General features: G+C 43.7%; 1 protein-coding gene across 3 annotated transcripts in view; it reads left to right on the top strand.

Annotated features, from left to right (window-relative positions):
• The window catches only part of LOC113414186 (excitatory amino acid transporter 1-like), a 32,772-nt gene that overhangs the window by 7,513 nt on the left and 11,898 nt on the right, over nucleotides 1-13,361 (top strand). For 2 of the 3 annotated variants that reach the window (XR_015746932.1, XM_087952547.1), the window contains exons 2-4: nucleotides 3,899-4,012; nucleotides 6,158-6,259; nucleotides 11,377-11,633. Coding sequence is in view for 2 of the 3 variants with exons in the window: in XM_087952547.1 (XP_087808673.1) it covers nucleotides 11,402-11,633 (232 nt within the window). In the remaining variant the exon portion in view is untranslated. Of the gene's footprint in view, nucleotides 1-3,867; nucleotides 4,013-6,157; nucleotides 6,260-11,376; nucleotides 11,634-13,361 lie in introns of all 3 variants that reach the window. The other variant, XM_087952549.1, reaches the window with a different exon arrangement.

The raw sequence follows: 13,361 nt of genomic DNA, 5'->3' as shown, positions 1-13,361 counted from the left end.
GCTTGGTCGTTCCCTTCTACTTCCTTCCCACCAGCAATGCTCCTTGCAACCTTTTCTGGCACAAGGACGAGTACAATGTCTGGTATAATAAGATTTCTTTGCCAGCTAGTGAGGGTTAGTTTCATATTAGGCATTTAAAAAAAAAAGAAATTGGGGATCTTCTGATTCCTTAAATGAAGTAGGACAAAATAGAGGATTGAAACAAAGCACGTGGAGGGCCAGTTTCAGATTTCTAGAATAGCTCTTGGTACAAGAACTGTAAAGTGGCCACACTATATCAAGCTAAAATGTAGTTGGCTACTGTCAGTCTTATCAAGTAGACCAGGTAGGAAACATGACCTGTTTCTAACTAATTCTATTTTATGATAAAACTTCGTTAATAGAATTTTGCAAGTTATTAGATGAGGCAAACTTTTAGATTCTGGTGTAACACAGCATGTTGTGTTTATATTATCTCCAGAATCCTGGTCAGGATACAAGATTAGGAGAAAATCAAAATTAGGAGAACTCTAAATCCATTAGTAGCTACTAAGAAATCCTCTAGTGGAGCTTCCACAGACAGTCTACTCCAGATATAAAATCCTAGGACTGCCCCCTCAATGTAGCCTGCATCTGACAATGGAAGTTGTGCATTCCTTCCTAAATGACAGAAAATCTTCCACTCCTGGGACCTCTGGTTGGCCTAAGTCACAGAGGTTACTCGCTTAATGGAGGTTTTAATCAAGAGTTCTTGTGATTGCTTTATCCAATTATCCTTAGGGTCTTTAGGCCTTTAGAGATGTGAACTGTCTAGTTTTTATAGTTTTTGTTCCTTCCTGTTCTTTGAGTGCCATGCTGTCTGCAACACATAGGAACGGTGGTGGCGTCGTCGTAGAAGATACATGGTGGGACTGGTGGGTGGTAGCATCTGGTCTCCTTCAGCTCCAGCAACCGGATGCTGTATCACATTGGAAGGTTTCCCATTTCCATGGGGACAGTAATTGGTGGGTGGACGTATACTTGATACATGGAGTGAATCTTGAATCTGCCTTGGAGTGAACGGGAGGGAATTGTTAAAATTCTTTGGCATTTGGGGCCAAAGAAGAAAAGAAAACAGGGGAATGGAACTCTCTAGATGCCCTGAGAATTAAATAGAACTTCCATATGCAGCTAATCTTCAACTTACAACTGTAATTGAGTCCAGAATTATGGTCATATCAGAGTATATTCATGAACTGGAAGAGAGCTTGGTAACAAGGTCAGCCAATGAATAGGCTATGCGCAACTGAGTCAGCCAATGAGGACTAGAAGTAGAAGTAGCCTAGGCGTGGCTCCTGTATTAAGCTCTGCAACTTTGCAGCTAAATTGAGCTCTGAGTCTGTCTATTGAAAATGAAACTGCTTCTCTCCTCTGCTTGCTTGCTGAACTAAAGTGAAACTGATGTCTGTTTCTATGCCCCTGTAAGTTGCTTGCAACTTGTTTCTGTTTGAGTTTGCTCCATGTTGGAGAAATCTACAACTGGTTTGTAAAATTTACTTATTATGTTTATAAAGACGTTAAATGAAGCATCAGTCATCTGTGTTTATTTTTCTGGTGCTGAATTAATGCTGCAAAACTCTGGACAGATCATAAGTCATGCCAGTTGTTAAGTGGGTCATCATGTGACCATGGCTGATTGTATGACCTTTTGGAGGACTGTTGTTAAGTGTATAAAGTAAAAGGTAAAGGAGTCCCTGCGGATTTTACTCCATTAGTCGTTGCTGACTATATGGCTAAGTGAACAAATGAATTGAACACATTGTCTGAAATGGGCATGAAATGATAATAAATTGTGGTCACAATTTATTGTGGTCAGCAAATGTGGTTGGTTACCAAGTACCCCAAATGCAAAAAGATGACTCTGGTGGAGAGGAGAATCCAGCCATTTGAACTTTGAATCTGGGTTGTAAATGTCTATGGAAGAGTCTCAGTCTCATCCAGGTAATGGTTGTCCCAAAGGTGCTTTTTTCAGGAGGCAACTGGACTTTCTTGTTTTTCTTTGAAGATGTTTTGCTTCTCATCCAAGAAGCTTCTTGAAAAAGCGGTCAAAGAGGCCGTCTACATCAAAATTGAAAATCCTCCCTCAAAAGAGGGGGAGAGATATGACCATCTATTTCCAGCCTACAACAAAGTCAACATTTGCAAGAAGGCTCCACACCCATTTGCATTACTCAAGTAACCCTGAGATCACAGATAAGCCTCCAAGTGGCCTCAATGACTCTCTAAAAGAATGCAGATGACCAGTTGTCTGCAAGGAATACATTGCTCAAGAAAAATAAAGGGAACACTTAAACAACACAATGTAACTCCAAGTCAATCACACTTCTGCGAAATCAAACTGTCCACTTAGGTAGCAACACTGATTGACAATCAATTTCACATGCTGTTGTGCAAATGGAATAGACAACAGGTGGAAAGCATAGGCAGTTAGCAAGACATCCCCAATAAAGGAGTGGTTCTGCAGGTGGTGACCACAGACCACTTCTCAGTTCCTATGCTTTCTGGCTGATGGTTTGGTCACTTTTGAATGCTGGTGGTGCTTTCACTGCTTCCCATCAGTGGTAGCATGAGACGGAGTCTACAACCCACACAAGTGGCTCAGGTAGTGCCAGCTCATCCAGGATGGCACATCAATGCGAGCTGTGTCAAGAAGGTTTACTGTGTCTGTCAGTGTAGTGTGCAGAGCATGGAGGCGCTACCAGGAGACAGACCAGTACATCAGGAGACGTGGAGGAGGCCATAGGAGGGCAACAACCCAGCATTAGGACCGCTACCTCTGCCTTTGTGCAAGGAGGGACAGGAGGAGCACTGCCAGAGCCCTGCAAAATGACCTCCAACGGGCCACAAATGTGCATGTGGCTGCTCAAACAGTCAGAAACAGACTCCATGAGGGTGGTATGAGGGCCCGACGTCCCCAGGTGGGGGTTGTGCTTACAGCCCAACACCGTGCAGGACGTTTGGCATTTTCCAGAGAACACCAAGATTGGCAAATTCGCCACTGGCACCCTGTGCTCTTCACAGATGAAAGCAGGTTCACACTGAGCACATGTGACAGACGTGATGGTCTGGAGACGCCGTGGAGAACATTCTGCTGCCTGCAACATCCTCCAGCATGACCGGTTTGGCAGTGGGTCAGTAATGGTGTGGAGTGGCATTTCTTTAGGGGGCCGCACAGCCCTCCATGTGCTCGCCAGAGGTAGCCTGACTGCCATTAGGTACCGAGATGAGATCCTCAGACCCCTTGTGAGACCATATGCTGGTGCGGTTGACCCTGGGTTCCTCCTAATGCACGACAATGCTAGACCTCATGTGGCTGGAGTATGTCAGCAGTTCCTGCAAGACGAAGGCATTGATGCTATGGACTGGCCCGCCCGTTCCCCAGACCTGAATCTAATTGAGCACATCTGGGACATCATGTCTCACTCCATCCACCAACGCCACATTGCACCACAGACTGTCCAGGAGTTGGGGGATGCTTTAGTCCGGGTGTGGGAGGAGATCCCTCAGGAGACCATCCGCCACCTCATCAGGAGCATGCCCAGGCATTGTAGGGAGGTCATACAGGCACGTGGAGGCCACACACACGACTGAGCCTCATTTTGACTTGTTTTAAGGACATTACAACAAAGTTGGATCAGCCTGTAGTGTTTTTTCCACTTTAATTTTGAGTGTAACTCCAAATCCAGACCTCCATGGGTTGTTAAATTTGATTTCCATTGATAATTTTTGTGTGATTTTTTTTTTGTCAGCTCATTCAACTATGTAATGAACAACGTATTTAATAAGAATATTTCATTCATTCAGATCTAGGATGTCTTATTTTTGTGTTCCCTTTATTTTTTTGAGCAGTGTATAAATCTTTCCATTCTCCACTATCCAGTTGGAGCTGAAAAAAGTTTCTTGGGAGAGAACTGAAACATCTTCAAAAAAAAAAAAAAAAGCAAGAAAGTCCATTTGCTTCTTGGAAAAAGCACAACTTTGGGACATCTGGGTTGTAAGTACCTTTCTTGATTCTATTGTAACTTTAAAAGGTTGCTAACCATCCTGCCATAAGTTGAGGACTACCTCTGTATGGGTGAGCATCAGGCTAACTCTGCCCACTGCTAGGAGTTTGATCCTGACTGGCTCAAGGTTCACTCAGCCTTCCATCCTTCCCAGGTTGGTAAAATGATGACCCAGATTGTTGGAGGCAATATGCTGACTCTGTAAACCGCTTAGAGCAGGGGTTCCCAACCTGGGGTGCGAGACGATATTCCAGGGGGTGCAAGAAAAGTCCAGGTAAATAATAGGATATTGGCTATATGTTGGCATTTTTATTTTCTTTTGCAATGGATTAACTTTGTTTTCATTTTAGAGTTAAGTATCGTTATTTAGTGGCCGTCACATACATAGCTGAAAAGATTCAATCTTACCATATATTTAACGCGTTCAGTAGTTCCTAAAGTCTAAATTTCAGGGGGTGCGAGGTTCTAGTGAAATTTCTTTAGGGGTGCAGGGAGAAAAAAAGGTTGGGAACCTCTGGCTTAGAGTGTGCTGGAAAGCAGTATTGAGCACTATAAGTGCTATTGCTATATGATCATTCTATCTGCATTCACTCGACATGTGGACAGCCAACCAGGAAAACCTTGAGTTTCCCTGAGCTATTGCAATGAAGACATCAAGATGGGATGCTTGTTTTTAGAGGTTGCTGCCTTGGAAATACAGATAATCCTCTATTTATGACCACATTGAGGCCAAAAATTCCAGTTGCTACGTGAGATGGTTATTAAGCAAATCTTGCCACATTTTATGACTTTTCTTGTCATAAAGAAAAGTGGCGCAGTGGTTAGAGTGCTGTACTGCAGGCCACTTCTGCTGACTGTCGTCTGCCTGCAATTTGACAGTTCAAATCCCACCAGGCTCAAGGTTGACTCAGCCTTCTATCCTTCCAAGGTGGGTAAAAGGAGGACCCAGATTGTTGGGGGCAATAGGCTGACTCTGTAAAACTGCTTAGAGAGGGCTGTGAAGCACTGTGAAGCGGTATATATGTCTAAGTGCTATTGCTAGTTGTTAAGTGAATCACTGCAGTGATTAAGTTAGTATCATGGTTGTTAAGGGAATCTTAACAACCCCATTATTGTTTGCTTGTCAGAAGACCACAAAAAGTGATCATGTTGCAACCATCCATCATAAATACATGCCAGTGTGTGTGTGCGGTGTGTGTGTGTGTGTCTGAATTTTAATCACGTGACTGTGGGGATGCTGCAGTGGTCGTGAAAAATGGGGACAAGTCACTTTTTCAGTGCTGTTGTAACTGATGGATCACTGAATGGTTGTAAGTCAAGGACTACCTGTAGAGAGTAGGGTCAAAGTATCTCTACCAAGGGCCTTCTTCTCAATTTGCATTCTTAAGAAAAAAGCATCATCAGCTAATAATTTCTAATGAATCTTGTCTGGACAAGGTTTGTCTACTATTGATTGCTACCGTGTTTCTCATATAATAAGGCTGGGTCTTAATTTTTTTTGAGCCCTGAAAAAATGGCTAGGCCATCTTTTCGAGGGTGACTTAATTCCCCCCCCCCTTGCATCTTCGGGCGGGCGGGCAGCGACGGCTTGGATGTTGACCTCGGCGTTGGTGGGGCACTTCGTATCGGGGTTAACGCAGGCAGCACCATATCCGGGTGTGCAACAAAAGTACTTCCTAATGGCAAGCCCCCCCACCATTCCCCCCCATTTCGCATGTTTTAATATAGGCCTTAATATGGGGGGAGGGGCTTAATTTCATTTCATGCCTATAAAACATGCTGGGACTTCCTATTGGGGGAGGCCGTATTGTTGGAGAAACAGGGTAGCTCCAGCATAGACCATGGTTTGGCCCCCAGGATGCCGTATTGACTATGTCTTTGGTTTGATCCCAAAGCCTTTCCAACTTATTGACGGCTTTCTCCGCCTGAATGAATGAGCATTGTGCTGTAACGCATCTTACCCTCTCCTGCTGCATTTATGTGGTTGGAGAGCTGCCTTCGGAAAGAGACTAGATGCTCCAACTCCCAAACCACTAAAGTCCCCTCCTCCTCCTCCTCCTCCACCTCCACCTCCTCCTCCTCTGTACCTTCCAACAGAATACTCTTGACTTCACTTTTTTCCTCTCTTTTGCCAGAAGATTTCCAAGACAGGGAAGAAAGAACACGGAGGACGACTGACTGCCAGCCCAGGAAGACGCCCTCACAGGGGAAGCCACCAGCTTCTCCTGCTGCTCCAGGTGGGAAGGGAATCTGCAGTTGGGAAGCTGGGGGGCGGGGTGTGGGGGTGTTGGCTGATGGTGAAGAATGAGTTCACCCATTTCCGGAAGTGTTATTTTTTAGAGGTGGGACAGGATGAACCTGGAGAGTGGAACTGTTTACCCGTTGGCAAACATAAAAGTTTCCAGGCTGTTTTTTTTGTGTTTTTTTTTAATATCCGGACTCTTGACATCTCTCCTTGCTGGCTGAATGGGTCCTTGAATGCCCTCGGTTTCTCTGCTCTTTTCCTTTACCTGTTCCCCCTTTTCCCCTTCTGTAAATTGGGCCTTTGACTCCTTTACAAAAGGTAAGTAAGAAATGAGCGATTAGCTTGGGAGACCAACTTTCTGAACTCGGATGAAACAACGATGCTAGGAATCAGAGAAAATATAAAGAAGTAACAAAGGGGAGGGGAGACTTAAACTACCTGCATTTATTTACAGATCTGGTATTTGAATAAAGGTCGCTGCTTTATTTACTTCCAGAGTAAATGAGTAGAAGGGGACAGGTCTGTAGTAATCTATAATTTGACAAAGAAATGTCAAGAGGTGAATGGGAAAGATTGTAGAGGCAAGACCATATAGAATAATGCGCTCCCCCCCCCCCCCTTACATGTTTCTTGTGCCTACCTGCAATAGGATGTCCTTCCCCATCCAGGCACTATCCAGGTATGTTGGCACTATCCAGGTACACTGCCACTCACAAAAGTCCCAAGTTAAGATGGCTAAGAAACATTTGGAAGCTGCAGCCTCAATGGTGCAGAAAGGATGACTGCGGTCTGTCCTATATCCTTAGGTCATTAACTGAGCCATTAATGTGCTTTTAATACAAGAAATTCTGCTTTTTCCTGGTTGTGGTCTATTTTAAAGAACAAATTGTTCATAGAATTGAGTCAGTCCATAAGAGAGGACTCGAAACACCCTGTCTGGCTCAAGCAGATTAGATTTGAATGTCTTTCATGAATTCGACTACTGGTTTTTTAATTATAGTTTTTGTGATCCATTAGGCTCACGCAGGACATGTATTTGCTAAGGATATAAGCAAGAATGTAAATAGAGACCTCAGGCAAAAGTATATGCTGATTTTCTACATAAGGCGTTTAATTTATTATGTGGATCAATTGCTGAGTATATTGTGCGATTTCTTTGTGGTGCTTTCTAAAAATGGTGATCGTATGTCCTTGGGAAAAAAACAAAGGACAAATCTGAAAAAGGAGCAGATCTGAAAGACATTCATAAACATGAATTGTAATTGTTTTGTTTCATAAAAGAAAATTCAGTAGCAAAACCGAGAAAAACTTTTTAAAAAATAAATGTTGAGTTTTTGAAAAATAAACAAATCTAAAGGACAGCTTTCGCAGTTATTGTATTTATAAGCCATGTTTGAAAGTTTAATCTGTTGTATGAATCCAAATAATTGGATTTATTCATTAAATCAAGATTGAATAAACTATAGCTTTGTGTGATCTGGGAATCTAATCGACATGCAATAAATTGAAAAGAAAGCAGGAAATTGATCAGTCAGAGACCTTTTTGTTGGTGAGTTGGTTGGTTTATAGCTAGCTCGCTAGGTTGGTAGGTAGGTAGTCAATTCATTGTTGATGCCTTGAGATGAGGCCATCAACCCAGACAGCCAGAAAGGTTGGCAATAGCTGGAAGATGGAGGAATCTGGGTGTCACCTAGGATTTCTGGCAGGAAAGGATTATTTCAAGATCCTAACGTTCTCTTTTTTCTGGTATTGTAACCTCCAAAACTTGGTGTGCCCCCCCCCCACCCACTGGCATCCCCCAAATGTCCTGATTGTCATTCTTTGGTGTTTCAGGGAGGTGGGGAGCTCTTGGATAATTAGCTAAATGCTCAAGGACCTGGCAGGCAACCAGGAGTGGGAAAAAGCCAGATGGCTGACATTCCAGTCCTAACCTGCCTTTTGATGCTCAGTTGTGGCCAAGAGGTATTTGGTACCACCTGGGGGATAAGATAGACAACTAATGTGATTCGAGAATATTCCATATTCCTGCTAAGTTGGAAAAGCCCTATTGCTCTGCTGTTTTGCAGAAGGTTCCAATGAATCCTAGCAGCTCCAGTGAAACAGTATTGGGAAGGATTTTTGGGGCATTTATCGAAGTCAGAGTAAATAGCATTGAGCGTAGGTAGATCAAGAGAGAGGCAGATTCATTGAAGTGAAATGATTTGATATGAAGCTGATTTACTCAAGAGGGGTTCTTACAATCCTTTGGCATGAAATAATATGTGCAAGGCAAGGGTCTTCAAACTTGGCAACTTTAAGACTTGTGGACCTCAACTCCCAGAATTCCTGAGCTAACATGACTGGAAGAGGAATTCTTAAAGTCTTAAAGTTGTCAAATTTGAAGACCCCTGGTGTAAGGAGTGGGAAGTCATATAGGCTAACCCTTTTCTGGTCAGCAATGCCCTTGATCAGGATCATGTTCAGATGTCCTGTACTCAAGGAGAGCCTTTGGGCCATTCTGGATCTGTATGCATGGTGAGGAGTCCCATCTGTATCCTTCTATCTATCCAAACATACATCTCCTTGGTTCCAGACCTCTGGGGGTCAGTGGGAAATGTGTGTTGACTGCTGAGGCAATAATAGTATTTTCTGGCCAAAATATTATTAGTTTGTTTATATTCCACCTTCATTATTTTTACAAATAACTCAAGGTGGCAACTATATCACACACTCGTCCTTCTCCTATTTTACCCACAACAACAACCCTGTGAGGTGAGTTGGGCTGAGAGAGGGTGACTGGCTCAATATCACTCACCTGGCTTGCTTTCATGGCTAAGGCAGGGTTAGAACTCATGGTCTCTTGTTTTTAGCCTGGTGACTTAACCACTACAAACTTGCTCTCTGAGATGATATGATATATGATATCTGAGAAGAGGAGATGTTTTCTCTGAGTAGAGAAAATAGCAGTGAATATTCTCAAATTCATGAGGTAGGAAAAGAGATCTGTTGCCAGTTGGAATCAATTCCAGTGGGTTGTGTGACCTAACAGAATAACAGAGTTGGAAGGGACCCCGAAAGTTTTCTAGTCTACCCCACCCTGCTCAAGTGGGAGACCCTATACCATGCCAGACAAGTGGCTGTCCAGTATCTTCTTAAAAGTCTCCAGTTGATGGAGTGCTCACAACTTCTGAAAATAAGCCGTTCCACTGGTTAATTGTCTCACTGCTAGGAATTTTTTCCTTAATTCTAGTGTCAGCTTTGGAAGCCATATTAGCACCAGAAGCTTCCACGCTGCCATATTCTTGAGCCTGGGAAAATGGGAGGGGGGAATTTCGTGGAGCGTATGTGGTTAGACATAATAGCATTCTTCTTTAAAGTCAAGGTCATGTTATTCCTACACCTAGCTGAGGAATGGTTGAGGGGATGTCTCAAGCTGGGACGGATGGTGATTGGGGCATGTGATGGAATGAGGGGGTGAAGGGGGTGGATTTGTAATTTTTTACTTATTGGAGGGAAACCAGGAACTGTCATTCGGGATTTCCCAGATGTGCCAGTTTACTGCTCTAATAAAAGGAAACTTTGAGAACATGTCTGTCTTGGAGTTATTTATTGGAGTTGAGGTTTTCTGGAACGCTGACATCTAGGTTGCTTCGTTCCTTGATTAGTTTCCATCCATCATTTCTTGTCTTGTCTTCTGGTGCTTTGGAAAACAGATTGACCCCTCTTCTTTGTGGCAGCACCTCAAAGATTGAAACCCTGCTACGGTATCACATCACCCATAGTCTTTCTCTTTACTAGACTAGACATACCCAATTCCTGCAACTGTTCTTCATAAGAGCTGCAGTGGCGCAGTGGTTAGACTGCAGTACTGCAGGCTACTTTTGTTGACTGCCGACTGCCTGCAGTTTGGCATTCGAATCTCACCAGGCTCAAAGTTGACTCAGCCTTCCCTCCTTCCGAGGTGGGTAAAATGAGGACCCAGATTGTTGGGGGCAATAGGCTGACTCTGTAAACCGATTAGAGAGGGAGGTAAAGCATTGTAAAGTGATATATAAGTCTTATGATATGTTTTAATCTCTAGCCCCCTAATCATCTCTGTTGCTGCTTCTGGGCACCAAATCTGAAAAATTCAGCTCAACTGGAATCAGTTCCAAGAAGGGCAAAATTGGGCAACAATCCTTTAGGATGAAAGTCTGATGAAGCGAGAGTGAGGAAACAGGGTTTGGTTCGCTTTGGGATAAGACCTGCTGAATAGGAAAAAGACAACTTTTTTTTTCCAATACCTGAAGGGGTGCCATCCAGAAGAAGGCCTGTATTGTTTTGTAGGGCACAAGATTAATGCTCTGAAACTGCAGGAGAGCAGATTCTGGTTGAAATTTAGGAAACTTAGTTAGGAACCTTTGGTGGGAGCACCACTTCCATGCATGTCTTTGAGCAGGGGTTGAATGACATTTCCTGGGGATGCTTTAATTTGGGATTCTGCATTGGGTAGGGGCTACTACTTAATGGCCTGGCCATCCCCTTACTACTTTATGATTCCTTATTGTATTCATCTCTCTCCCTCTCTCTCCCCCCTCTCTCTCCCTCCCTCTCCCTCTCTTTCTCTCTCTCTCCCCCCTCTCTCTCTCTCTCTCCCTCTCTCTCTCCCTCTTTCTCTCTCTCTCCCTCCCTCTCTCTCCCCCCTCTTCTCTCCCTCCCTCCCTCTTTCTCCCTCTCTCCCTCCCTCTTTCTCCCTCTCTCTCTCTCTCCCTCCTCTCTCTCCTCTCTTTCTCCCTCTCTCCCTCCCTCTTTCTCCCTCTCTCTCTCTCTTTCTCCCTCTCCTCTCTCTCCCTCTCCCTCTTTCTCCCTCTCTCTCTCTCCCTCCCTCTCTCTCCCTCTCTCTCCCTCCCTCTCTCTCTCCCTCCTCTCCCTCTCTCTCCCTCCCTCTCTCCCCCCTCTCTCTGTGCATATGCAGGGACATAGGTATACGGGTGGATTTTTTAAAATGTGTTGACAGTTTCTTGCCATGACTGAATGGGACTTCCAAGAGAGTGGCTAGTTAAATCAGTACACAAGGACTGAAGCAGCTATGTGGGGAAAGAGCCAAATTTCCCAGCCTCTTAAATCCTCTTTCTGCTTTTCCCTGTACAGCTTCTTGGGGCTCCTGACCCTCTGGATGTTGAGTCCCATTATGGGCGAGCATCAGACCCACATCAACAGCCTCTTCCTGAATGAGGAGACATCTAAGCAGCTTGAATCGGGGAGCCGGGTGCATCGTTTCCGCCATGCCCTGGAGAAGCGGGCAGCACATGCCAGGAAGCAAATGTACAGCATCACTCGAGAGAGTGTCAAGGGCTTCTTCCAGAGAAATGCTTTTGTGCTACTCACCATCTTGGCTGTCCTGCTGGGTATGGAGAGAAAGGGCCTTTAAGAGATCAAGGCATGGGAAGGCCAGGGAGGGCGTGGAGGGGTCTTGAGCCATTGAACTGTGCACCTCTGTGCCTGGGCAGAGGGTCCAGGTGAAATTGTAACTCATCCCACCTTGAATTGAGAAATATCCACTTCCTGCTTTCAATGTGTTTTCATTGATTTTTTAAAAATTCAAACTATGTTTTAGAACAAGGGTCTTCAAACTTGGCAAGTTTAAGACTTGTGGACTTCAACTCCCAGAATTCCTGAGCTGGAGGAAGAATTCTAGGACTTGAACTCCACAAGTCTTAAAGCTGTCAAGTTTGAAGACCTCCATTTTAGAAAAACAACTTAAAAAAAAACAGTACAGTAAATGAAGTAAGCGAGGCTGGACATTGCAAAGTGAACCATCTTTTTTGAACTGGTGCATTTCCTAAGTTTAACAAGATGGGAGAGAATAGTAGCTGCTTAAAAGATAGAGTTTTTGTATCAGTCAAGAGGAACAGAAAGGTGTTGTTGTTTTTTTTAAATTGCCAGCTGGATCCTCTCCTGTGAGATACTGTTTTTCTAACTTTCATTTCTTCTCCCTCTCAGTTTTGCTTTCAGGTCCCTTCACAACCCTCTTATTTACTCAGTCTAATTCAGTGTTTCTCAACTTTAGTAACTTTAAGCTGCATGGATTTCATCTTCCAGAATTCTTCAGCCGGCATACTGGCTGAGAAATTCAGGGAGTTGAAGTCCACAGGATTTAAAGTTGCCAAGATTGTGAAGACCTGATCTTATTTTTCTGATGGTTGCAAAACATTTGGAGGGAATTGGAAGGCATTTGTCCCTCATTGAAAAACCTCTTGTCATTTTCCATAATCACTCTTTAGAGTTCTTTTTCAGAAGAGAAAATGTTTCTTGTGGTACAGAAACCTGAACAGGAATTTTTGGGCAGGGTTTCTTTATAAGGGGACATGCAAATCAATTTTGTTGTGAATAATGGCAAAGCATAGCAGGAATTCCTTGAGATGCTGATGGGGTTCTATAGAGAATAGCTTAGAGGCGTAAGTGTCCCATGTCAATACATCCTTATGACCTGGAGGGTAGGTTATGCTCAATGCTAAGTATATTTTGTGCATGATCTGAGACAGCTTTATTTTTTTCTTGTTATTTGATATGTTATGGGCTGAATTTTTGCCATTCTTTGGCTGGTTTGGGAACTGAAATTAAAAGATCTACAAACTCTTGCTGTTGAAAAGCATCCTTGTTGTGTTAATGAATGGTCATTCAAAGTCAACCCCTTCTCTTGAGGTGTTTCCACTATTTTCATAACCTCTGGTCCCTGCCTTTGCTGGGTTGGTATCTTTGCTAGGTTGGCATCTGACATCTTACGTGAGTGATTGTCTCCTGTAATTGGGAATGTTAATGAGAATTTGTTAAAAGGTAAGTGCTCCAGGAAAATAGTTGTCACTGTTTTCATACCAGCTAGACAGATCCTTCCCTTGTGGACTTGGTGGTTGGAGCTGGGCTGACATCTGACAGTTTAGATAAGTGATTATCTCCTACAACAGGATCTGGCTCCAAGATTGGTTGGTAGTTTGCTTTTGTTTCCAACTTGTATTGAGTTATAGCCAGTTGTATTGAAGCTGAGGAACTACAGTAGGAGGTGCAAAACTGGGAATTAACCCTTAGGCTGTTCAGCTTCCTTTTTTTTTCCTGTGCAAATTAGGGTCTGTCATACC

The sequence above is a fragment of the Notechis scutatus genome, chromosome 1 (assembly GCF_049901735.1).
Source record: "Notechis scutatus isolate UNSWTSFEM ecotype Mainland chromosome 1, rNotScu1.2, whole genome shotgun sequence".
NCBI lineage: Eukaryota > Metazoa > Chordata > Lepidosauria > Squamata > Elapidae > Notechis > Notechis scutatus.
This window is presented reverse-complemented; position numbering and strand designations above follow the sequence as displayed.